At 44.1% G+C, this 26,111-nt stretch overlaps 1 protein-coding gene and 1 long non-coding RNA gene across 3 annotated transcripts; one reads left to right on the top strand and one right to left on the bottom strand.

Annotated features, from left to right (window-relative positions):
• Window positions 1-407: 407 nt before the first annotated feature.
• Window positions 408-9,710, top strand: LOC107310673 (galectin-related protein). Its single transcript, XM_015856526.2, has 5 exons — window positions 408-791; window positions 958-1,029; window positions 1,179-1,267; window positions 1,662-1,839; window positions 4,271-9,710. The coding sequence occupies exons 1-5, from the start codon at window positions 759-761 to the stop codon at window positions 4,412-4,414; spliced, it is 516 nt and encodes a 171-aa protein (XP_015712012.1). The 5' UTR covers window positions 408-758; the 3' UTR covers window positions 4,415-9,710.
• LOC107310674 lies at window positions 4,237-26,036 on the bottom strand. Of its 2 annotated transcripts, XR_001553675.2 has the most exons (4): window positions 25,458-26,036; window positions 25,078-25,148; window positions 13,969-14,123; window positions 4,237-4,573 (listed from the first exon to the last, which is right to left on the bottom strand). It is a non-coding gene; the product is annotated as an uncharacterized LOC107310674 (long non-coding RNA). The 2 variants fall into 2 exon arrangements; XR_001553674.2 differs by lacking the exon at window positions 13,969-14,123 and having other exon boundaries at window positions 25,458-25,923.
• Window positions 26,037-26,111: the final 75 nt, after the last annotated feature.

Genomic DNA, 26,111 nt, shown 5'->3' with positions numbered 1-26,111 from the left:
CCTCACGGCGGCAGAGGGAAGGACAGCGACGTTCATCCGCCCGGCCCGACGCGCACTGCGGGAGGCTGGAGGTACGTGCACGGGCCCGTGTCACGACAGCAAAATCCCCTCCAGACCCTCACCCCCAGAGCCCTGAGCCCATCGGCAGCACCACCACGGCGCTCTTGTCGGGACGGGTCCCTCGTGCTGCGGCGAAGGGGATGGATTCCTCATCCCTCCTCGTGTGTCCTCCGCGCTGACCCGCACGGCTCAGGACAGCTCCGCTTCCGAGCGCTCCCCATCCCGAGGGGCGCTCATCCCTCCCACCGCCCCCATCCCCGCCATTCCTACCCCGGCCCAGCGCCGCCCCCCGGCCTCCTCCTCTCCCTCCGACTCCTCCTCAGCGGGGCCGAGACCCCCGCGGGGCCGGGGCTGCGGCCGCCCCTCCTGCCCATCACCGTTCGGGCCGCGCCTCGAGCTCCTCCGCCCGGCTGCCGCGCCGCGGGGCAGAGCCGCGGAGCGGAGGAAGCCGCGGCATCCCCGCCCTGCCCGGCTCCCCGCAGGCCAGGGGCTGGGCCCTCCTCGCTCCCCGCCGGGCGAGGCAGCGCCGGCCACCTCCCCTTCTGCTCTTCCTCCTCCTCCTCCTCTCTGCCTTCCTACTTCTGCGCCGGCACCGCTCCGGCTCCGCCGCTGCCCCCCGAGCCGCCGGGCGTCCCCCGGAGCCCAGCCCTGCCCCGCCGCCCCCTCCCCGTCCCCGACGCCGCCGCCGCTCGCACAAGATGGCGGGGACCGTGGCCGAGCGGGACGCGCTGGTGAGTGCCGAGCGGTGCGGGGCTCGGGGAGCGGCGGGCACCTGCGGGCGGAGGCGGCTGCGGCTGTGGCGGCTGCTGCTGCCCGGGGAGCGCACCTGCGGAGGGGAGAGGCCGGGAGGGGCCCTGCTGCCTCTGCCTGCCTCAGCGCTCTGCTTTCTACCTGCAGAAAATAGAGGACGGGCATTTAAACAACTCCCTGGGATCCCCGGTGCAGGCTGATGTGTATTTCCCTCGGCTGGTAATTTATTTATTTGTTTTTATTTTTCTTGCTGCTTTTATTTTTGGACTCCTTTTAACAACCTTCCCTTCCCCCCCGACCCCTCACCCCATCCATCCTCCCCCGTTCGGCCACACAGCCGAGTGACCCGCCGCCCCTTTCCTTGGCAGATCGTCCCCTTCTGCGGGCACATCAAGGGAGGGATGCGGCCGGGGAAGAAGATCCTGGTGATGGGCATCGTGGACCTCAACCCCGAGAGGTGAAACCCGCCGGGCCCGGCCGGGGGGGTGGGAGTCCGCGCACACACACACACACACACACACACACACACACACACACACACACGGTCTCTCTACAGAGGGATTATTTTTATCGCTTTAAATATAGCGTGCTGGTTTCTCCTTTGACCCATAGAGGGGGCATTTCTTTACTGGATCCCGTTTCCCAGCGTTTCACTTGAAGGAAAGGAGGACTCTCGTCGGATCACATGCACACATATACATGCGGTGCACGCACTGTCGCCGTGTCCTTTGCCCTGCAGAGCTCTTCGGGCATTCTCTGCATGAGCTCCGTGCTGCTGACAGTTACACGGAGCTGTGTTTGGGGTTTCTGTGCTCGTGTTCTGGCTGAAAGCCGTTGTGTTTGCATTGCAGCTTCGGCATCAGCCTGACCTGTGGGGAGTCGGAGGATCCTCCTGCGGACGTGGCCATTGAGCTGAAAGCCGTATTCACAGACAGGCAGTTCATCAGGAACTCATGTGTGGCTGGAGAATGGGGAGAAGAGCAGTCATCTATTCCTTACTTCCCATTTATACCGGACCAGCCTTTTCGGGTGAGTGCGTGCTGTCTCTGTTAGCATCCCCACACTTGTGTTTGTATGGCCGAGTTGCTGCTATGGATCACACGCTGTGCTGTGCAGAGCCTGCTTCTCTGCCGCCTTGCACCTGCAGGCAGTTCCGATGGGGCCGTAAACACATCACAGGGTGTTATGACAAGTCGGAGGTTGTAATGCTGTGTGATGAAGCATGCTTCCCGAGCTTAGTTTTATAGCTATAAATTAGAGAGTACCTCTATGTTATTACTGCATTTCAAGTTATTACTGGAGAATGTAAATACTCTGTGGGACTGCCGTAGGTTTGGATGATTTCTATAATGGACGTAGCGTTCGCAGTTTAGCGCTGCTAATGAGGATCTTGTTCATCCTTTTCCTCCAGGGATGTTACACAGAGGTTGGCAGTAGCCCTTTGTGTCAGCAGATTAAATAGCTCAGCGATAGTGCTATTCCTTTCTGAATCCTGGGATTAAGTCTCCTGCCAAATTTAAGCCCACGGTCACTTGGAAATAGTGTGCGTGGAAATCCCGTGTGTACAGGACTGGGTTGACCTAAAAGCAGATTCCCATCTGCGCTGTTTATGGCTATGTGAAGATGTCTTTGCTAATCAGCACTAGTAAAGGATGCAGCTGCAGAGGGCTGTTTCTCTCTCAGCAGTTTGACTACGTGAGAAAAAGGGCTGCACTCCTTCTCTGTGCGGCTGACCCAGAAAAACCCTCCTGCTCCCCCCCAGCCTTCTTACAAAACCTTGCTGGCCCCATTGCTTAGTGCCACCATTCTGCCAAACTCTCATAATCCTTCTCCTCCCCAAGATAATCTCCCCCAACCCCAAAAGCTCACCATCTCCCCAGAGCCTTGGGCTTTTACAAGGTGTTTATGACAGGTTTTGCCGCCTATTGGTTGCACTCTACTTGCTTCTGCCATCTCTCCCATCACAGCTGGCAACACCCTTTGGTGCATGTGGGAAATATGCTTGGCAGGGCGTGGAGCCTTGGTCCTGCTTTGGTTGGGAGGGATGGGCTACCTGCTGCCATGGGCGGTGGCTGGGCTCTCTGACAGGCCAGAGTATGCATTTAGTATTAGTATTATGCATTAGTATTAGTATTAGATACTGTAGAATAGTTGGTATTCTTTTTTTCTTCCTTTTTTTTTTTTTCCCCAAATGGAATTTGAGCTCCCAGTTACCTTTGCACCTTTGATAGTCTCCTTCTCAGTGACTAAATTAAACAGGAGTATTTAAGTGCTCTCGCCAATTACCTGTGATCCAGTTCAATTATCATTCCGGTATGGCCCAGGGTGATCACGGAAATGGATTGTAAGCAGTGTTGAGTCTAACCCTATCTTTTACATAACAAGGCCTGGGGCTGGATGCACCTGCTGCAGTGACAACGGAGCTGTGCAACAGCATGAGTGCTTCCCTGATGTGCCCTAAGTCAGATGCACTTAGACTTGCTCAGTTTACCACTCACTTCACTCCAGACTACCAGCCTCAGAAACAACCCAGGATTTGCACCTGGTTTCCCTGCAGATTTTCTTCTCAGCCTTCCCTGGACCTGGAGGTCTATGAGGGCCCATAAAAAAAAAGGCATGTTTTGTGCCTTCACGTTTTGGCTTCCTGATGGGGCAGCTCTAGCAAAGCTTATCCTCAAGGCATGAAGCCATCCTCAGCATCAGGAATCTCCAGACTTATCCAGAACGAGTGGTCTAGCTCCTCTCCTTGTGGCTTTTCTTGATTATTTCTCTGGGACTGTAGGATGAGAGATGAGCTTTATCCTTCCTGGTGCAGTCTGTGCCTCGTGTGGGCTGTCTGACTATATTCAAGCTGTACTGTTCTATGTCTCCCTCGCTGCAGCCCCAAGTCCAACAGGCAGTCTTGTGTGCAGTCACCACAGTGAAAGCTTTTTAGTTGCACAGCAGCTGTGTATGTGCAGTTCTGGTGTGTGGGAGGGGAGAGCAAACCTATCCCTCTTGTGTTTGCTCTCTTCCACTGATTAATGGCAGCGTGGAAAACATTGCAGATGGAACTGCCCCCTCATTCTGCAGGTGAAAAAAACCCAACACATCTGCAGCAAGGAATGCAAGATTTGGGTTGGGTATACCTTTAATTAGCAGTTTGCTTCTGGCATTATTCGCAGAGAGAAAACCTCCCTGGTGCCAGTGGGGACCATAACCTGCAGAGCTGTGCACCAGGCTTTGACACCTCCAGTGTGAGACTGGATTAACGTCTCTGTGAAGTGCAGGCAGATCCCTTGTAGTGTAACTTGGGTCGTGGGGGCAAAGTGGGCTCAGCTTTCTCTGTTACATGGCATGTTAGTAGCAAGATGTGTAACCATACCAACACCGCTTGAAGGCCAGTCTGGTGCTCTTTGCATCCTGTAAAATAACTTCCCAGTCATGTTGTGAACACAGTTCATCGTTTTATTTTTTACAGGTTGAGATACTTTGTGAGCATCCCCGTTTTAGAATATTTGTGGATGGACATCAGCTCTTTGATTTTTACCACCGTATTGAAACACTGTCAGCAATTGACACAATAAAGATTAATGGAGATCTTCAGCTTACAAAACTTGGCTGAACTTGTTAGAACTGTAGATTCCAAACCGGCTCAGGTGCCATCGTCTGTGTGGAGAAGTGACAGCCGGCTCTGGACACAACTATAGTAGGAAGGCTGCCCCATTCCTTTTCTGTGTGCAGTTCTTCACGCCTGTGCCGATGAACTGGGCTGTTGTCTATCCTAATGAAGAACACTGATGGTTAATAGACATCGAGCCACTTTTCTTTGATCAAAATAGCCCACATGTGCTGGATAATCAAGTTGGAACGAATTCGGAAAGACTTGCAGTCTTGTTTCAAATCTCACAGAAAGGTGATTTCTGAAACACAGCACTAAAATCAGTTACTGCACAGCAGTAACAACAACAACAAAAGGTTTTTCTTTTGCAAATATTGTTTCTGCACTGAAGTGGAGTAGTGTAACACAACGTAGGGCCACATGTTGATGTCCTTACCGAGGGCCTGAGCCTGGTTCCACGGAAATCAATGGCAAATCTGCTATTCACTTTATCGGGGTACAATCAAACTCTTTTAGTTCTTAGTCCAGCACAACTCCCATTGATTTCTATGGGATTTTTGCACAAGCCCAGGGGCAAGATCAGCTGCTGGTGTTAATCAGCTGACCTCCACGGCTTGCAGTGGCATCCTGCTGATTGCTCCCAGCCGCTGATTTGGTCCAAGGACCGTGCAAAAAAAAAAACTGAATGAGGGTGTGAGGACACTAGCCTGTATATTTTAGTCAGGGTATTTGCATAGAATGTAGATTGTTACAAGTTTTTGCACAATGTACTGTTAATACAATTTTTAAAGCTTATCTGTAGTTTATTTATTTATACTCATTGTATGTATTAGTAAAAACGAACAATCTTACTGATCGTTAAGAACAGCAAAGTGTAAACATTTTGAATGTACAAAATGTCTTGGGTTCTTTGGGTAAACTCCACGTATTGCTCTGGAAAATTCATGTTTCTTATTGAACATTGAGTTACATTTTAACGGAGCCCTCTGGGCCCTGGGAAAATGTGGGCATGGTAGTTGGTGGGGGGAGCTCTTTGCATATTATTCACCAAACTGTTTTTCAGGGCTTACTAACTTTGCTGCACAGGATAGGTTTGAGTTCAAGTCAGACTGTTTTTAAAAACAAAACGGCAAATTTGAAGCTGTGCTTTTATAACTTGAGAAAAAGTGACACTTGGTCTCTTAGTTCAGCAAGAGATCAAGCCTCTTTCCAGGGGAGATGGGAGATTACTTTTTGCACTCATTTGAGAACATATTCGGCCTTTGATATGACAATTAAAACTTGTCTAGACAGCCAAGTTATTAATGCTTGAAAATCATCTGCTGCACATGAATAATAACTTTCCAAGTAGCTTTTTTAACTAGTAGGTATAGCTGTATAAACAGAGTCATTGAGCTACACTATAAATGAACACAACCACTTTCCTTGACTTCTTTAGGACTAAATGCGCTTTCTCCTTGGCTGTTCACAGTAGACCACGGCAAGTCTTTCTGAGTAGTTATAATCATGATATAAACACATACCTAGGCAATTTTGAAGACATGTAATGTTGCGACACAGAATATAAAAACATTCTTTGTAGCACCATATTTAAAAAAAAAGAGAACAAACTCTCACAAACAGAACTATATTAAGCTTGCAATAAAGAAGTGTTTCAAAGTAACCAGAACTGGAATATCCAAAATGAAGGGTAGAGTGCCAGTTGCAAAGCCTCATTTTGTGCTAATTTGGCCTGCAGTTAAGAAGCCTTAGACTGCAAGCTGAAATTCCAGCTATGGCTCTGCTCCAGAGACTGCTAAGGTCAACCAGAGTCCTCCAAGCACAAAAGCAAAGAAGCCTGATTCTTACTTCGTGCAAGTGCAGATCTCTCTGTGAAGACAGGGGGGTGGTGCTGCTGTGAATGAGTTAAGAATTGGGCTCCTACCTACAAAATGAGTTAGTAATGGAAATTTTAGCCTTAACATTGAAGTCCTCCGACTTTTTTTTTTTTTTTTCCTTTTTCAAAATTAAGCAAAAACCTGTTGCGTTCCAGATGATCTTTTTATCTGGTGTATGGCATCAGATTCTATTTGTACTCCGGATTGAACCTCCATATGAAATGTTCCCTGTCTTGCTCTGTTTTTACTCTTCTCCACGATTCATGATGACTGTGTCATTTTTCGTTGTATAAAGAATGCTGACAGTGTTTTGGTACAAAATATATTCTTAAAAATGATGGTAATAAAAATCCAAGGGAAAGGTGCTTCCACATGAGCTGTTTGGATTTTGTAGCCCCAAAGCAGATGCAAGCAGAAGATTAATTCTGTTTGGGGAGATGTTTGATGCCCACCCTGTCTAGTGCTTTCTCTAACTATATATGCAAAGCCATGCTTTCTGATGCAGTGCCATTGCCTGAGGCTGTCTTGCTACTCCAGAGGGCCATAAAATAGGAGGCTGGAGAGAGTAGCACCTTGACCCTGCGGTAGCACAAAACCAAAAGAGATCTCTCTGACAGCACAAGGCCAAGAGAGATTCCCGCTCCATGCCTTTGCTGTACCCCAGAATAAGGGGTTTGGCTGACTTGACTTTTCAGCCACTTGAGATTCCCGGTAGCTGCAGTAGCTTAGTGCAGCCCTCAGATTTTTCATGACCTGTAGGGTCATGGCACAGCACAGAACACAGGCCAAGGATGTTGAGATAAACTCTACAGAGGTCTGTGTAAGCAGTAAGAACCTGGTGATAACCATCCTGCCTACTTTCCCACCTGGAAACTAGTACTTTCTCACCTGGAAACTGTACCAGGCACACTAGTTGGCTCATGTTTCAGTAGTTACCTGGCTCAGCAAAATGCTATTTTGAACCTCAGTCTTGTTTTGCCTAACTTGACAGACCGTGGCACCCACCACCTGCTTCTGCCCTGTCATGGTTTCTGAGCAGGGCTTAGAGGCAAAAAGAGCTGTAAAACCACTTTTGCTGGGCAGTGGTTTTGGCTGAGAGCTCAAGAAAGGGCAGAAAGTCACATTTAGAATTTCCACATCTATTTGTGTGTTTAACAGAATATTAATTGACAGAATTAACAGAATGTTAATTGCCTTGGGCATTACCAGGAAGGATGATGGCTACGTAACCAAGGGCTGTCCCACGTGTGCTTGGTTTACTTGGCTAACTGCACTCAGAAGCTGGTGCAGTGCAAGTCAGAGAAAACTTGGGCCTTAAATGTTTCTGTTCAGTCAGACTTTGAGCTAAACCCAAATGTTTGAGATGGGAGACTGCTGTAAAATTTATATCTGCATTCTGTCCCCAGAATTTAGGGATTACTCAGATGTTCATTTGGGGTATAAGCCCTACTAGAAGTGAAATCAGACTGTTCCCAGACTGGGACAGGTTTTCAAAGTGCTTTTCAGTAGGCATTGCTGGTCTGTGAACTGCTTCGAAGCTGCACTTCCTCAGGAGCAAGCGTATGTGTTAACAAGCTTTAGAGATCCTATGCTAGAATCTATGAGCTAAATATTCCCGTGGATTCCTCTAAATGAGGAAATTATTTCTGAAATGAAAGAAGTCTTGAATGGGTAAAAACTCTGAAGTGTAATCCCTCAACTTAGCATAGCTTTATTATTTTTTTCCAAAGGGGAAAAAATAAAACAAAATACCAAAAATATCCACCCCCAAATTACTTAGTTAAATTTGGAATTGGCTGTGATAAAGCCAATGGCTTTTTCTTTCTTTCTTTCCTTCTTTCTTTTTTTAAGAAATGTGAATTTATTGACTGCTCAGAAAGAGCCTTGAAATATGCCGTGTGATGTGAGGTAGGCTGTCTAAACATATTTCACATGAATGCTTTTTCACAGTCAAGTTGTAAAAATGTTAACAAACACCTTCTTTTCATGGCACAATTAGAAATGGTTGCCCCACCTTGAAAGAACATTTTGTACAAAATATTCATGTGTTGTCTCTGTGAACTTGCACTAACATATATTATATTCTCCCTCCCCTCCTTGACTAGCTTGGGAAAAAATAGGCGTAATATTGCTAAACCGGTTGAATGTAACATCTGCTTGAGGCATAGCATCTTTCTCAAGGGTTGTTTTGAGTAAACAGCCTGAAAACCAAAGAGAGAGCCTGATTCACCATAATGCTGTGCCAGCTTTCCACCCTTGTCACTCTCCCAAAGTAAGGCTGAGACTGAAGCCCTGAGATTTTCATGTGAGAGAGCAGCACTGAGATTTTATCTTCTGGGTTTTAAAAATATACACTGTGGAGGAAATGAGAACAGAGTAGCCACAGCACTTCCAAGCTTGCTACTGGTGGTGTTGTCGCATGATGTACTGTAGTCCTAATGGAACATGAGTTTAGAGAGCGGTAGCGGGCATTTCAGAGGCCAACTAGAGCCCAGTTCTGCAGAGCCAGTAGTGGAGGCTCTGAGCAACCTTCCAGCACCCTACAATGGAGATGACAGTGTGAACAGCCAGAGTCAGGCTGAGAGCAGACCTAAACACTCACCATGACAAGCATAGAAGTAACGAAGAAACAAAGAAAAGCTTTTTATTTGTCCACCAAAGTCTAGGAGTACATAGCGGCCTGGTGAAATCTGTGGTCATTCTAGGTTTTGTTCTGATTTTCTCACATGATCGGAAAGTGTCCAAGGTAAAAGTTGCTTTGCAATGAATGGTGCAAGGGGTTAAAATGAAGGCCAACCCAAATGGGGAGAAAAAAAATGAGCTACTGACGCTTTATCTGGCTTTGATACACCCTCCCAGCTCCTCCCAGCAATCACTGCTGTTACAAATATGCACAATTACCATAACAAGGAGATTCAGCAGCATGTGCAAGATCAAAATCATAAACTCAAGCTTTGCCACGGGACTTCCTTAGCTTTTGTTGCTAGGCCTTTCCATCTGTCTGTCAACAAATAGCTAAATCCTGCTGCCTTTAAAGTTCATAGCAAAACACCTATTGACTTCCATGAGAATGGGTCTGTAAGAAAAGGGGTAATTCCAGCCCTCTCAGCTGGGGTATCCTCTAAAAATCTGTTCTTTCATTTTCCTGAATTTAAGCATCAATAAAAGGACTATTTCTGTCTGTATTATCTTCTTCCACAGAGTCAATAGAAAGCACAGTGTCTCCCAGCTGCAGTAACACTGGTTTCACAGTTAGCTAATGAAATGTTTTATCTTCATTATCTTCTGATTTGAAAAAGTGAGGATGTGCACGAAATGACGTGGCAATAACAGTAATGTGTACCATTCACCACAGATCTATTTTTATGTGTTGTGCCAATTTCATAATGAACTTTTAATAACAATAAAATGTGAAATCTTCACTGCGGTTTTATTTGGTCTTCTATAACAATCGTTAATACTCGTTACACACCCAATTTACTTCTTCAGCTTCTTTTGTCTTCTGTCTGCTTTTCAGACATAGCTAATTCTTCCTCTAATAAAGCTGTAGTGTGACAGTTCGTTATTAGGAGTGTTTCTTTGGTAGCAGTTTGTGTAAAACTCCTTTAAAATTTAAACACTCTATACAGAACAACCAAATAACTATTGTAGAGGAAAGAATAACTTGCTTACTCATGCAAAACACTCACTGACATCACTGGGCAGTGTAAACTGCATGAGTTAACAGGCATGTCTCAGAACAGGACAGGACATGAGACTCAGACAGCTGATGACTTCTGCATGGGATAAAACAGCCTCTCTGCAGTATAACTCACGCACGCACTCCCATTCACTTCAGTGGGACGAGATTCATGGATATGTGGTGAGCAAAATCACAACATCAGCTCCAGAAACAGTATTATGTGATCTGGTGTTTCACTTCTTGATGTGATCCTAGCTAAAGCTCACGTTAAAATCAATAAATCACAGAATCACAGAATTGTAGGGGTTGGAAGGGACCTCTAGAGATCATCGAGTCCAACCCCCTGCCAAAGCAGGTTCCCTACACCAGGCTGCACAGGTAGGCGTCCAAGTGGACTTGAATATCTCCAGAGAAGGAGACTCCACAACCCCCCTGGGCAGCCTGTTCCAGTGCTCCATCACCCTCACCGTAAAGATGCAAGAGGAAGCTTCAAGATCTCAGCTTCTTCAGGACCTCAGCTTTTGGGAAAAGCAGCATCATCCAAAAGGAAAAGATTATGCCTTCCATCAAGTGGTGGCTGTAAAAAACAAGCTAGATTTCTGAGAGAGACCTCAAGATCCAAAGAGCACTGAAGTAGCAGATGAACAACATTTGACTACCACTGGCTGCATTTTTTTTCCCCCAGTAAAATGATATGGAATCAGATGTTCCACAAGAGCTTGGATCTATGGCCATTCTTGCTCACAGGCATCTGACATCTATTGGCCCTTTGTTACTACACACGATCCTAAAAAGAGTTATGTTAAGAACTCTAGAGAGTACAAGATTCAAACAGTGTAAGATGATGTAAATACAAACCAGAAATAAGGAGATCAGACAGAAATACAACAGGTAGAAATCTGTGTGGCATCAAATAGGAACACTGACTTGGTTCTGAGCCAGCAGGAATTTCCCAGTAACCATGATGAACTTCAGACAAGATTTCACATTAGCAAGTGTCTCCAATAGCCCCTGTATAGTCTCAGATTTCATCTTCCCTTCTCAGGAGTGGGGGTAGCAATGTTGCAAATACATGAATTCAACTTGCCTTCCCTTAGGCCCCCTCTGTATCAGGAGTCTTGGCAAGATCTGTGCTCTGTGACTCCAGTCAGCCCATGGCAGAGGAGTTGGAACAGGGTAGCTTTAATGTCCCTTCCAACCCATGAAATTCTATGATGATTTTATGTCCCAGGGGGTTCTTGTATACCTAGAGTGTGAGCCCCAAGCCTCCACTGCTACATAGGTTCACACTCATTTGATATCTTAAGGCCTAGGCATGCTAGTAAGGCTTCTGCACAAGATTCAGAGTACTTGGCAAAGTACCCACCTCATGTAAAGGCAGCATCAAGTCCCTGCCAGACAGCAGAACAGCAGCAAAGTGTCTGGGCAAATTTCCAAAGGGGGAGAACATATACCCAGTTTCACTGCTTGCATTGGCTAACCCTTACAGAGATCCTTTCAAAAGCTCTCTCCTTGATCTGTAATACTGAGTAAACTCCAGGCACAAGTTCTGGGTACCTGTTGCAACAAATGCCATGTATATTTCTCCCCCATTCAGATCAGTACTGTGTATAAATCACAGTTGGGCCTTATTTTGGTGGAACATTTCAGAACTTGAAGCCAAGTCAATTTGTGCTGAGGGATTTACTCACAGGAATACCACAAATACAACTCTTTGCTAGCACTGCAGTGGATCTTATTTTTAAATGATGACTTTCACCACTCTTCTAAGAATAGAGACTGGCTCCAAAACATCTCGTCAGCTCCAGCATTCTCCAAGGGTTACGTATTTCTCATCCTGTTCAGGTTTTAAGGTTTCAGTTTCCACACTGCTGCTAGACCAGGGCTATGATGCAAGAGGGGTCATTTAGTGAAAAACACTGAGAAGGAGCTCACTCTGCAGCCAGCTGAAGGAGATGCACAAGTCAGCTTTGGACCTCAAAAGAGATGGTGAAACAGAGTTACGTTGACACCTGGCTTGCTGAACAGGGCTTCCTCATGACTCAGAAAGATATGAACAAAATCCTGGTAAATTTAGAAAACTAAAATGGCAGAGAAAAGAGGAGGATTTTAGTACTAAATAATCTGCTATTAACAGCAGAGATTCTCCCTTGATGCTCCAGAGACTGGGCTGGTGTAGCCCCAGCTGAGCAGAGCCAAAGCTCCATGCAGTGGAGCAGGCTGCCACCAAGTGCTGATGGAGATACCAGAAGTTTTTGAAACGTGCTTTGTCTGGACCCTAAAAGCCCTTTCCTTGCAGGGAAAATAAAAAGCCAGTGCTGACAGTATTGTTATGTATGACAAGCTACAGTAGTTATAGCACAGCGTGCCTGAAGAGGCAAAGAGGATTCTTTCTTGGCTGCTCTCTCAGAAATTTCCTGTTTAATGGGAAAGATAATCACTTTCCAGAAGAAACCCAGACCAGAACTAAGGATAGAATATGGTTATTGGTAGAAGAAACATTCTTTGGGAAGTAATAGATTAATTACAATCCCCAGAGGAAAACAAAGTATTTGAATTTAAAGTAGAAAGGCCACATCAACAATAGTGTAATTCCTTTCATGCTCCACCTTTGTAAGAAAGATACAAAAAGCTTCAACAATTAAAATACAGACCCTTAGGGAAAAAAGCTGGAAGAAGCTTTGGATTACTGCATGGATGCAGAACACAGCTTCCACAACCATTCGCCATCATTTTCATTGTCTTTTCTCAGAGATGGCCGTTCCTCTTCGCAGGAACCATTACTGGAAACCCCACAGCCACAGTACAGGGCTGCAGATCCTTACTTCCCAGCTTTATGCATCCTTTACAGACACCAATCAAGGTGCTTATTTAGCAGCACTCACTGAAGAACTTCAAAGAGCTGACAGACCTGACAATTCGCATTAATTCCTGAATGCTCCTTGCCAGTTCTAGTATTACTGCTGTCATTCTCTCCACAGGGAACTTAACAAGACTTTCTCAGAGGTGGGTGCTACAACTTGAAATATGTGGATTTGTACATACCTAATGTTACAATGCTTTGATTTTTAGCTACAACAGGGAAGTACTGGCTTCCAGGTCCTCCCTTCACCCATCAGGCAGACACACTCTTTTGTGCCAAAATATGCAACAGTAAGTTGAATAATGCCATACAGAACTTCTGAGATGGGTTATCCATAATGCAAAATCCTTTCAAAATATGTTTTTTTAATGGTAAAGATTGAATGGCGTTACACTTTTTTTTTTTTTTTTGCAGCCTGCACTGCCTCACAGCACTTTTGCCTGCCATTTAAATAATGCAGAAGAGAAACTGCAACATGGAAGATCAGGTTTCTTAGCAGGCAGTTGTTTGCTGAACCTTGAACTCAAAAGATGATGTGCAGACATTTTTCCCTAGACAAAACACAGCATCACATCCTGAGCAATGCATGCAGGTATTTTTCTTACTGGTTCTGGTGGAAGTACACTGATTTGTGGCAACACAGCACCTACTAAAGAATAAACTTGTATAGGATTCCACAATAAACCTGTTTTCAAACAGTGCTCTCAGAAAACATAACAGGATTCTAATTAGCATGTGCAAAGAGAAGTGCATGATCATTTTAATGCATTGAACAGCTGAAGCTGTGACAATGCAGGTAAAAAATGATGCTTTTCAGTGAAGGGAATCAGTTGTAATTTTTGCTTTTATGTATTACCAGCTGTATTGATTACCTTCCTCCTGTGTCACTAGTAACTAGGGAACATGACACATTATCTCATGCTGCATTTGGAGGGCAGAAGAGATGGCTGTATTTTTTAGAAATGGATTTCTACATCATAATGGTACCAATTGGATTATTGTACATGTGCACATTAAAATGTCAGCCCATTAATTACTGGATAGTGCCAGCAGTCATATCACTGTCTGGGGTGGGAGGCAGGGACAGAAATAAACAACTCCAAAGTTTAGCAACTGACAAGAGCAATGTTTTTACCTCTAGGAGTATCCTCTGAGAGCTGCATGGCCCATACTGGCTTGTGTGGAAAGGAAGCCAGTAAGGAGAAAAACCTCACTTTCATCCTCTTCCAGGATGAAGAGATGATGCATTTACAGACCAAAGTGCCCATCTCACTCCTGCCTTGCCTTGTCCTGTAATACATGGAATTACATCTCCGTCAGTAAAGAGAACAGATAGTCATCTATAGACATTCTTCAGGGGTTCAGTCCTGAGCCTCTGCTGCTGGTGGACAGTGTCTGCAGTGCCAATGCTGCACAAGTGCTCACCAAATCCCTTCAAGACTGGGAGGTAACCAGGAACTGCCTGTGCAAAGTAGGCGTGCAGCAGCAGCTGTTAAGAATTTATGTGTCCTGTAAAGCATTTATATGTCCTGTAAAACAGAAGAGATTGTTTCAGACTGTCTAGAAACAATATTGAACAGGTTAATAGTCCTGTCTGCAGGCTGGTTTAGGCAGAACTTGCATAGGACTGACCAAGGTCTGAACATTTCTAGTAAAAATCAACCCAAGCGTCTCTATGTAGAGCACAGTCTGGGTTCACACATAGAAGAAATAACAAATGCACACTCAGAGCATTCAGCAGTCAATTCAGGTAAGTGACAGAATGCCAGAAATCTCCTTCTACATCCAAATACCAATCCTCTTTTAGTTTTCAGCCACACCACAACCCATGTCCATGGTCAGGTCAGTAGGCTGTCACTATATTCAACACAAATAAACCGAGGATCACAGACCATCACAGGAAGACAGTGACTGTTCCTCTTGATGCAGCTGGTAGTTCAAACAGTTCTTGATCTTTGGCTGTACAAACTTGTTTTAGAGGACAACATGAGGATGCTGTCACAGAGAATTACAGCACGGCTGAGCTGGTTTGAAACCTATTTGGTACTCTCGGAATTTTATGTACTTACTGTTGTAATAGAACAATAGGTGTTGGGGGCTATGAGATGCTTGGTCTTTTTCAAAATTCTGTTAAGTTTATGTATGCTGATGCTGCTTATGAATGGCAATATACTCCATGCAAATTAAACCCTGTCCAACTTTAGTGTACCAATATTCTGTTTCATATGTGCTTTTATCTGTCAGTAGGTGGGTGAGTAAACAGAAGACTGTAGGCTACCTTTACATTACCATTTAATTTTCCCTACACTTTCACCATGCTTATTACCACCTTCCTTGAGGTACGCAGCCCATTTCAGCCTAATGACCAAATATCAGACAGGAAATTTTCTAAAACGTTTTAGCACATTGCTTAAATCCACACTTCAAGAATTAACAGTCACCATATCCCAAGTAAACTGTAGGTAGTGGCATACTGCTTAACATCCTGATGTAAATATAAGATAAAGGCCTACTCCAGGGGGTGTAGTGCAACATGAAATCCAAGATTTGTAGATCAAGTTTTATCTTAATTTTAAAATGCCTCTAATTATACTCAAGTGTTTTTTCAGGCGTTTCTACTTCTGGCCTTCAGGAAACCCTACAGTTAACTGCAGTCAATGACTCTGTGTCTCTCTCCTTGCAAGGGATTTTAGACACTGAATCCATGCAGCCATGGCACCTTACCAAACGGATTTCCACCTCAGCATGTTTTCATGCTTTTGGCTTCCTCTATGTTCAAGCTGCCCGGCTGTCTTACTTTACCTGCAGTGCTGGAAGAGAGGAGTAAGATTTGGCCTCTAAGAGCATACTGATTCACATGGAACATGCTGTTCTAGGGAAGGCACAGCAGGAAGAAATGTCCTTCATGGCTTTCAGGGTGATGTCAATCAGGTTTCAAATAGAAGGCCACAGTTCTCTTCTGCCAGAGAGTGTCACCCATCTCCAGCACGTAGGAGCTCCACTCGGTTAAGAACTCAAGCAGGTCCAAAGGGAAATTCTGAACATCTTCACAGGTGAACTTCCATATACGGCCATGAAGCCATGAGCTGTGATGGTTGGCATGCAGATACATATCAGCATGCCAAAACTTCCACAGCAACATGTAACTAGTATACACAAACACAATTACATATACATTTATTAGGAGAAGGTAGTAGAGTGATTCAAACATGTGTCAACAGCTTCCCAGGGTGAGGATTTTAAAGAGCTATTTGGTGCAATAAAAACTAATGCTTAATACACAGTTTTCCACAGGCTGCTTTTTTGCTTAGGCCAGCTGAGTGGCTATGTTAGTGGGAAAACTGGAAGCCTTTTAATGGGTGAGTAGTAGCTGAAACTGTGGGGGCATCCACGCCACCTTCTGCAGCATCTAATTTCAGCTGCAGTAAGTGAGTCTGGTCCCTGTGGATTTCCTATAGAGGCAGTGGAATGAGAGGCACTCCTTCAGAGGATGATTTACTAGTGATTATTTTAATGCCCTGAATGGTCTTCCAGAGGATCTGGCTCTAGTGTGTACAAAGGGCCCCTGGGGACATTTGCCTTCTACCAAAGATCCAAGTGTAGATACCTGCCTAACCTTGGTTCACAAGCACACATATCCTGTGTTCAAGGTTTTAATGAACAAAAACAAAACAAAACAAAACAAAACAAAAAACAAATAAACAAACAAAAAACACAAAAAAAACACAGAGAGAGACATGAAAACAACATAGGACAGATACAAGACTTCTTAAGCATCTGTTAATAGGAAGGAAACTACCACCCTAATAGAGTGAAGAACAAAAAAGGCTTTCAGTGCTGAAGGCAGAGGGCACTCACACAATAAAGAAGACATCTGCAATTCTGCTTCCAGAGGGGTTCACCCATCCTTAAGAAGGGCTTTAAATAAAAAGCCCTAGGGGTGGAGGTGCTTGGGGCAGCATCTGCACAACAACAATCTTCAACATCCCACGAGTAATGCAAGCATCTTTTACATGTAGGAGTAGGAAACACAACACATTCCAACAACTAGGAATGCTAAGTAACATGGAAAGTGCTCTATAAACATGTAACCCTTTTTTGTTTTCGTAACATTCCATATTGCTTAAAACAGAGTTTCTTACTAGCTAGATCCAAAGTAATTATTGGTTACCAAAGCTTTCAGAGGCTTTCAACAAGATCCTTCCTGAACTGCCAAAAATAGGTAACAATAAGAAAACACTGCGTGCCTCTCCTTCCACCAAAAGTAAAATCAGATAAAGCAGAATCATGTTTCAGGAGGGCAGATTTTTGCTCAGATTAAACAGGGTAATTTTTTATCCCAGTCAGTTCTGAAGATTTCAGCACCAGCACCTTTTCAAAAAGGGAGCTACTAAAAAGCTCTTGGCTGATGGGTTGTGAGTAACATGGGGGATGTTGATGTTATAGGATTCAGCCCTCATTTCTGTGTGGTCTCCTATTCCTAAACAAGAAAGAAAAATGTAGAGATCTGAATTCATCTTTCTCGGTGCTTTACTGATGTCAAGAAGGTTACAGTAGCAGACAAATCTGACCTGAGCAGTTTGGAGTCGCCTGTTTTGTACGTAGTTTAAATTATATCAATGCAAAGTGGTTGAATGCCAGAGATGGGTGAATGATCACTGCCTACACCAACCTACAGATCCCATGAACAGGTGTTTTGGAGTGCTTTATCAAAAGGTATAAACTCAAGGTATTAAGTGCCCTCCTCCCTCTATGGGAATGAGACAGAAATAATTTGCTTGGCTCAGCCTCAGCTAGCACCAACGCTATGATGTATGTGAATGTGCTCACCCTCCCATAAAGTTGCAGCTTCTACAAGGGAGAGAGAATGGGCAGACTGCCTGAAAACAGAAAAGGGAACAGGCCTGTGCCGCTACACTGAGATAACAGCCCTCCAGCTGCTTATTCAGCCTCAGTCAGAATACATCCAATTCTGTGAATCTGCCAGCAGCCAGGGAAAAACCATGGGCATGAAAGCCCTTGCTCAGCAAATGCAGGACACATGCTTTTTGTTTTCTAAGACAATATTATTTTTTTATATGCAGTCTTAGGCAAACTTAGGAGTCCTGACGTGTTCTCGCTCTCTTCAAGTTCCTTGCCTGCTCTGCCTAACTAAAGACTGAGCAAAGATTTGGAGTGAAATACACTAACAGACTGCAGAATCAGAGGGGCAATGTTATCCTCATATATTTTATTTTGTTGTATCTCTGAAGTCTTTGGAGTTACTAGTCTGCATTTACTGACATCTTGTATTGCCTGTTGGGACCTTGGGTGATGTCTTCAGAGCATAGAGACTAAGGGCCTAAATCTTTTCTCACTTCTGCCTACTTACAGAATCACAGAATATCCAGATTCAGAAGGACCACACACAAAAGCACACAAAATCCAAACCCTATTTCTGAGAGCACTGTCCAAACAGTTCTTGAACTTCAGCAGGCTTGGTGCCATGACCACTGCCCTGGGTCCACATTCACCATCAGAATCACTGACTAACTTTAAAGGGAATCCTCGAGACTGCAGTGGAGCCTTACTTTGGGCCTACATTAGACTGGGGCCCAACACAGCTCTGACCTACTGCTACCTGCCTCCTTGTAGCTGTCCCTGTGTAGGAAAAGGTCCAGCCTGTCCCAGAGGCCCAATACTTTCCACACACGAAGCTTTTCCAGAGGCAGAATGAGTGTCAAGAAACTGTAGATGTAAGCTTGTAATACTGCTCTGTCTACAAAATCAGAAGAGAAAACCTCACCACAGACACTGCACCGGGTGAAGCAGGGAAGGCTTGTAGCTGTGTAATGCTGGCGTAATACACAATAACAAACAGAGCAACAATAAGGTAATAGTTGCAAAGGGAGAAGAAACCTATCTGATTTGCTCTTAACTGAATTAAAGGCACCACAGTAGCTAGCACATAACAGAATCCGACTCAGGAAAAACTGGTCCAGCTCTGTAAAAGCAAAACAGCCCTAAAGCAAACCTGAGAGTACAGTAACTCCTCATCACACTTCGCAGAGGGTTAGCACCCTGGGTTTTCTAGGTAGCACAAAGTTGTAGTTCTGTCTGCCCTCATCTCTATCAGATTGAGAAAGGGAGGCTCTCCAGAGAAGTGGCCTAGCTATATAAATAGTCAACTAAAACCAGAGATGTGTGAGTAACATGGATCTCTCTGAATGTGTAGCCTGTAGGGTAATTTAAGTGTCTTCATGGTGTAGAACTGCAGAGTGGAAAAATCTTCTCAGTGTAACGTGCTGTCAAACGGCAACTAAGGATGTTTATATAGGGGGAAAAAAGATCAGAAGAATCATAACTTTGCAGTCACAAAGCAGATGTCCCATCCACCTTAGAGTGGCTGGCTACAGGAAAGCAGAGAGCAGTTTGTAACAGCTACCCCAGCAGGTTCAGTTTACATGTCCCTCATCCCTACAGTGACCCCGCAAAAGGACATCTGATAGCAATTGAGCTACATCAGCACAACTCGGATAAAATGATCCCAGAAAGTACAAGAGGACGTGCTAGAGGGGGAGCAGTCGTGCTAAAATGCCTATGTTATTTTTGAACGAAAGCTGGTTTGCATCCTACCACCTCTTCAAACAAGAAAAGGAACCATCCGACTGGAAGGAGAGCTCTGCTGTACCCCTAAAACTCCCTTCTGCTCCACCACATGACAGCACACAAAGGAGCCTTTGTTCCTCAAAAAATATGAACTAATAGCAACAGATATTCCATCAGGAATTAGTTGCTCAAAGAAGTGTGAATGATCTCACAGGATGCAACATTTCATAAGTGAGCTGGACTGCCAAGAAGACAGAGGTTGGACTTTTGGAGATAGCTAACAAGGGTCATGCGTCTTGGCTTTTCCACAGAGAAGGATTTATTGGAAATCCCACCCAATATGGAATAAATAGTGAAATACTGAGATACGCTCTTGCCCAGGGGATTTCTTGGCAATGGAGACAAGCCCCTTTGCAGCAGAATATGGATAAATATGGATAAAATATGGAGCATAGCCAAATTTGGATATAATTATATCTGCACTGATTATACAACATTCCTCAACTGGGCAACTGGATCAAGGCCATTTGCATGCAAACCGATTGTGTGTCACCATCAGTCTTTCGTGTAAATCCACTGAACTGCTGACTTACATCTGACAAAGTAGACAGCAAATACCCTGTGGCCTATATTATAGACAGTTCCATAAATGCAGGAAAATTGAGATAAAATTGCTCCTTTGGAGTATTTCACAATCAGCTTGCATTAGGAGGACAAATTTTGGCTCTCCATGCCGTTTGGAGCCACGTTTCCAACTCAGTAGCACTGCATATGCAGAACAGAGGCATGAGAATTCCTCAACATCTACACTGGATATGTCAGATCCTAGTTAGGTCAAATGAAGGCACAGAGCCCAGTCCAGTACTCTGAAAATAGCTCTCTCTGAGCTACAATGGGAATCTAGCTTCCTTCCAACAAAGGATAGACAATATAAATTTCTAGTTTTATTATGCTTGTTGAAATATTTTTAGTTCATTGCTTACAAAATGAAAACCACGAGCCAATTTCACCAGTAACTCACACCTCTTGGCTACTGTAACATAAGAGAAGGGGTGGCTGTAGCTCATTGCTCTGAGATGCACATACATCTCCTTTGAAATAATGTAGGCTGAACTTAGATTGAGTGGTGGTGCAGAGATTAGAGGAAGCACAATCTGGCAGGGATGCCTCCAGAGCACATCAATGACACCATTTAAGCCTGCTGGGATTGCATTTGTTCACTAGAATCAAGGAGCTCCAAGAAAGCACCCTTTTCCCAGGGCTGAAATGCAGCTATCATAATTTAAATGAGTGTTTCTACATAAAGGCCTATGTTAAGACTACTCAAGCACTCGTTCTCATCTTTCATGGCTCTTCTTGCAGCAAGAGCTGGTCCAGCCACTCTCAAAAGGTCTCCTTGTCATGGAGATTGAAGGCTGCAGAGGTTGGGCTTCTCATCTCCCTGCTGTTTTTGTGCTTCCCTTTGTCACTGTGACATTCCCTTCACATTCTAGCTCTCTGTACACTCTTCTGCCTGTAACTTCCCACATTCTGCTGCCACTACTGAGCTTGTGTCCTTTTCTTGCCATAGATACCTAGAATTAATTTTTACTTCTTCCTGTTTGTGAAAAAATGATGGGACATCATACAGATCAATAAACCCCTCTGGGTTTTACACAATATAAGGAGCTGCTTGACCCTCACTACTTGCGGCCACTTGATCTAGAACAAGCTGGAAGACTGATTGGAGCACTCAGCTCTTCCCTGCAATGGCACATTATTCACAAGCCAGGCCTCTTAAAGACAAAGTATTGCTGTTAAATAAATAATTTTGAATTCTCTTCCCAGAATTCTGTTTTGTTTTCTACTGCCTTTCCTCAGAAACCTTACCTGCACTACAATGCATACAATAAAAAAATGTTTTGTACATGCTGATGCTGGATTACATACATAAGTATGTAGAGACCAGGTGTACAGGTAGTATAACATTGCTGATACCATTAATTTCTGCTACTCTGAGGATGTAGTGTAAACCACAGCAGGTAGAATGAGGCTGGTTTGACATTCATGAGCTGGCTAATTTACTGGATAGCATTCATGTGGAAAGAACGTGATCCTCAGTGTTCACTAGAGGCTCCAAAACAGCTGAAGACATGATGGAGACCTAGAATTGAGCTCCTTGAAAGACAAAAGCAAACAAAACACATATGTCCACAAACAACACAAAACCCCATGCCTCCCAAAAACAGTACTGAGTGTCCTCAATCCTATCTTTGATCAAAGAAGCCTGAGGCAAAAATGAAAGAACCTACAGGCCCTTTGGATAAAGGAGATTTCTAAGGCCCACCTGATATAACTGCCATTTCATCCTTTTCCCCCCGTCTTCTGAAACTACATAGGGTTCTTTGTATTTAACACAATTACAATTGTTTAAAGACAATTTGGAGATTTTTAATGGCTTGCAAGTCACAAGAGATTGGGCTGCTAATGTAGCAATGCCTTCTAGCTTTTGTAACTATGACTCCAGTAGAGATGGCTAGGGAGATTTGTGTGATCTGTATGAAACAGTAACAAACTTGCACTCCAGAGACTTTGTACGTTGCATACAGAGCAACATTGTGTATTTTGTGCAGTTATATGTAGAACAAATGGAAGCAGTCCTTCCGAGAACTGGGAAAACTCAAGTCACACCTGTGGGATAACTAAAACAAACTACATGAGTGCCTAATTATTTTACTTGGAATTAGCAGTCTCTGAAGAGATTTGAGAAGTAATATAGCCCTGGAAGAAACAGTGATTGCCACTCAGGAGTGGTCCTAACAGCTAACACCTGCTGGAGCTCAGCAAATTCCTTTCACTGTTAGAAGAGAGGTAAGACAACACAGAGCAGGAATTAAGATGCTGTCTGAAGCACGGGGAACATGGATCCTCAAATTCCTTGCTGTGCAGCCACCTCAAAGACAAACAGGGAAAGCTGCTGAGTTCTTCACAAGGGACTCCTTGATGTAGCTGGAAGATGCCCTGGGTCCAAGAGGTACTACTGGCTTCCTGAATACAAAGAGGCTTGCACTGCCACGTGGAAGAGCCAGAGTTTGCACTGATTCTAGACAGACCTCAGGTCATCAACCACTGTGTAAAGCAAAAAGCAACAGCTGCACACAGGTCTGTTTTACCACCTTTTGATGCTGAAGGAAGCAGTGCAGTTCAGTAACAGGCTGCTTAGTTCATCCTCATATGCAGCTTTGTTTAAGTTAGAGAACAGTAACAGTTTTTCTGTTACTAACTCTTGCCTACATGGACGCCAGAGGAAAAGACTCATTATTCACTCAGACAGCTTTGATAATATCCACCTTATGAAACCACAGCCACAAACAATTTTCATGTAAAGCTTTCAAGGCTGATTGGTGAATTCAGTCAGACGAGTTCTTTCTTCTTTATAATGTAGTAGCAGTGGTTATTTCAGCTATAATGGTCTAAGCTAAATGCAGCTTTGCTGAATTAAAAGCATTTCACAGAAATGTACCTATTCAGTTTCAAGTCAGAATGGGGAAAAAAAAAATAAATCAAAATGTTCTGTGAAGACAAAATGCAAAGGCTCAATTTCCTGTTTTCAATTTGCTTGATTTTCTACTTCTTAAAATTATTTTCATGGGGAATACATATATATAATTATATATATATAATTAGTTAGCACTATACTAACAATAACACAAGTGAAAGGCATTAGTGAAATGAGATCCCCTTGTAGGTACAAATAATGTTTTAAATTAATTCTGTAGGTAATCTCCAATCTTCAAGTGTCTGATTCAATTGTGAACAAAAAAAGTAAAGGAAAAAAAATATCAAGCACCATGTTTTCTCAGGAAAGAGAATATCTGTTTTCTGATCTGTAACACTGCCAGATCAGCAAAGAAGGAAGCATGTTGTCCGAAGTTTAAAGACTTGAGTAAGTCATTGATTAGAGCAAGTTTCTTCCCCATACACCAGGCAGTGAAATCAGAACAAGCTTTCACTGCCAGGAGCTGTGTTGTGCTATACACATTTTGCAAATAAGAAAATAACACTAAGTTAAAAAACAAATAAAAGACAACACTGGTAGCGAGCCAACATCTTTCATAAGATTCTCTGCTCTATACTGTGCAAAAGTGGTATACAATATAATAAAGCCAAGAGATAGTTAGGGATTGCATTGTAAACTCCAAAATGAAAAATAGAAAGCTATGTGATTTCCCAACAAACATTCAGTTTTCTTCAGAATTACTAACAACTGAGTTTTATGAAGAACGTGGCTGCAGATCTTAAGTCTTCCCTGTTATCCTCAGTTCACAATCAGTCAGCAGAACATACGGGTTTTTGGGAGACAGTCTTTCTGAATCACCTCGGCGCACCAAGATTCCCTTTTCCGTCTAAGACTTGTAGTAATGCTGCGCCCTCTCCTGACAGTTTACGACTTAGCAGAAGTGCATGATAAAGCTGCTTTGCTGCTGCTAACAAGACCAGACCTTGGAGTTAACAAGGCTAGTCTCACCCGACCAAAACTATTATACCATGTAAAAGAATCTTCACATTGAGGCGACCATCTCAAGATTACATTCCTTCACCGTGCTGGAAAAAACGACATGAAAGTATAAGACTAAAAAAAAACTTCTTGAAAATATTTGAAGATTTATAGAATATCACTCAAGAATAACATTCAAATAACATAGTGTCTATAATGCATGTGGTTCTGTAAAGGAAACTTTCTTATGTTGAAAACATAACCTTGAAATCAGTATTGTAATTCATGGATTTACTTCATAGAACAAACACATAACATGGCTAATGCTATCATAAAGAGTCAGTCTGCCTTCGCCAGTAAATGTAATCTCTCTCAATCAGCAAAGCTTACGCAGGAGTGACTAAAAACAATCCTATACTCCTCGCCAATCATTCACTCTATGCCTAAATGAAGATTTCACTTTTTCACTTAGAACGCTTACCTCTCATCTGATCCTGCATTCAAGTTAAATGAACTGTACAGATGCAAAACTACATACCTGTTAAAGCTTCTGATCCTAGGAACTACTAAATACCACCAAGAAACAGAAGGAAGTATCCCTCTGGTCAAACTGGCAAAGAGCATTTGGACAGAATTTCTGCCTTAGGATATGACTCACTTCCTCAAATCATCTGGGAATTTTACTTGTCCATTTTCCTTCTATTCTAGGACCTCATTTACTGACACTGCCAATCTTTCTAGCTCTCTTCCTGTCACATACAATAAGGCCTGTGGGTTTGGATTTTTCCACAAAAGGCTTTTACATTTGTTTTAGGGTGCTGGGGCTTAGTTTGCTGCTTGGGATTTTACAAGGCATGGTGTTTATCCACTATATTCATTCACAACGGTTGTAGAAGATAAGTTAATTTTATAATTAACTCCTCTTAATTATGTTATTTACAATGTTGCTGTAAAGGTAATGAACACTCTCAGGCAACGGCCATTAACCAAACACAACTGGCACGGGAAGCTGAAATATATTTTGGGTCCTTGCAGCTTAAAGCCTGTTACCAGATATGGGAAGAACTGACAGTCCAGCTGGTGCTTAACAAGCATTCTTCTTTTACAGATCCTTCTCTGTAAACCACAGTGCTATACACTGGGTGAAGGTCAAAGTTCTTTGACTGCTAAACCGCTCACCTTCCAGCTCCCTTGTTGCTTCTCCTGTCCCGCCAGGTCAGCACAGACGTCACACTGTTTTGGATGCTAAGCTGAAAAAGCAGCCACCAGGTGGCAAAATATAAGTCATACAGCCTCATTAATAGTCACCTATGATTGTTTCCAGCTACTGTACCAAGATTCCTATCTTATATAGGAATATAATACTCTATATAATACTTATATAATACTCTATTAACTCTATTAACAATATAGTTCTCCTATGCTTCCTACAGGACTCATGTGGCTTATTAGAGAAAGCCAGTTCAGCTAAAACCCCATTTGGCTGATGTTGCACATACCCCAACCACGAGATGGACGCGCTTCAGAATCTCATTTTCCAGTAACAAACTTGTACCAACCTCCTCTTTGAAGGAGGGAGCTCTGGCAGATCCTGGTGCTTAAAGCCGAGGTTCCAGCTGGATGCAGACAGGCCCTGGGGGCTGCCAGGTTTGCAGCCTCTGAAGCTGGAGACGCTCACCCTGTGGCCACACAGATGTGAAAGGTGGAACGGAGATTGCCCCGTCTGCTCCAGGGATGGATTTGAAAACAGGATTGTGGGATTATAGATACAGGATCAGGCCGCTACCCTGCAAACTTCAAAAGCGCAAAAACTCACAATAAACAATTTCTTATGCAAGGAAATGTCCCTCGAGCCCCCAGGAATTAGAACGTAAACCACCTCACGAGGCAGCGCCGCCAAGATCTCATTGCGCTGCCCTCACTCAACGTGGCGGCCACGGCGTCACCTCGCAGCCAGCCGCCTCGTCCAAGATGGCCGACCCACAATGAGTGAGGCAGTTTGCCAGCACTCAAGATGGCGGCGGCGCAGCGGTCCGGCCGCTTCCTGTAACGGGGCGGCCATTCCCACAGCGGCGCTCCTCGCTTATTAATTCCTTCACGTTCTCGCGGCCGTTGCTGGGAGTGACGCCGGTTCCAAGGGCGGCGGCAGCGCTGGGGCCGACGGGAGGAGCGGGGCCAAGTGGGCGGTGGCGGCGGGGCAGGAGGCGGTGGCC

This window comes from Coturnix japonica, chromosome 3 (genome assembly GCF_001577835.2).
Source record: "Coturnix japonica isolate 7356 chromosome 3, Coturnix japonica 2.1, whole genome shotgun sequence".
NCBI lineage: Eukaryota > Metazoa > Chordata > Aves > Galliformes > Phasianidae > Coturnix > Coturnix japonica.
The sequence above is the reverse complement of the archived record's forward strand: the minus strand, read 5'-3'. Positions and strand labels throughout refer to the sequence as shown.

Bases quoted from the DNA above. Each gene is read 5' to 3' on its own strand.
- LOC107310673 (XM_015856526.2), top strand. From the start codon at position 759: ATGGCGGGGACCGTGGCCGAGCGGGACGCGCTG. The intron at 1,030-1,178 runs GTAATTTATTTA...TTTCCTTGGCAG, and splicing joins ATGTGTATTTCCCTCGGCTG to ATCGTCCCCTTCTGCGGGCA. The intron at 1,268-1,661 runs GTGAAACCCGCC...TTTGCATTGCAG, and splicing joins GTGGACCTCAACCCCGAGAG to CTTCGGCATCAGCCTGACCT.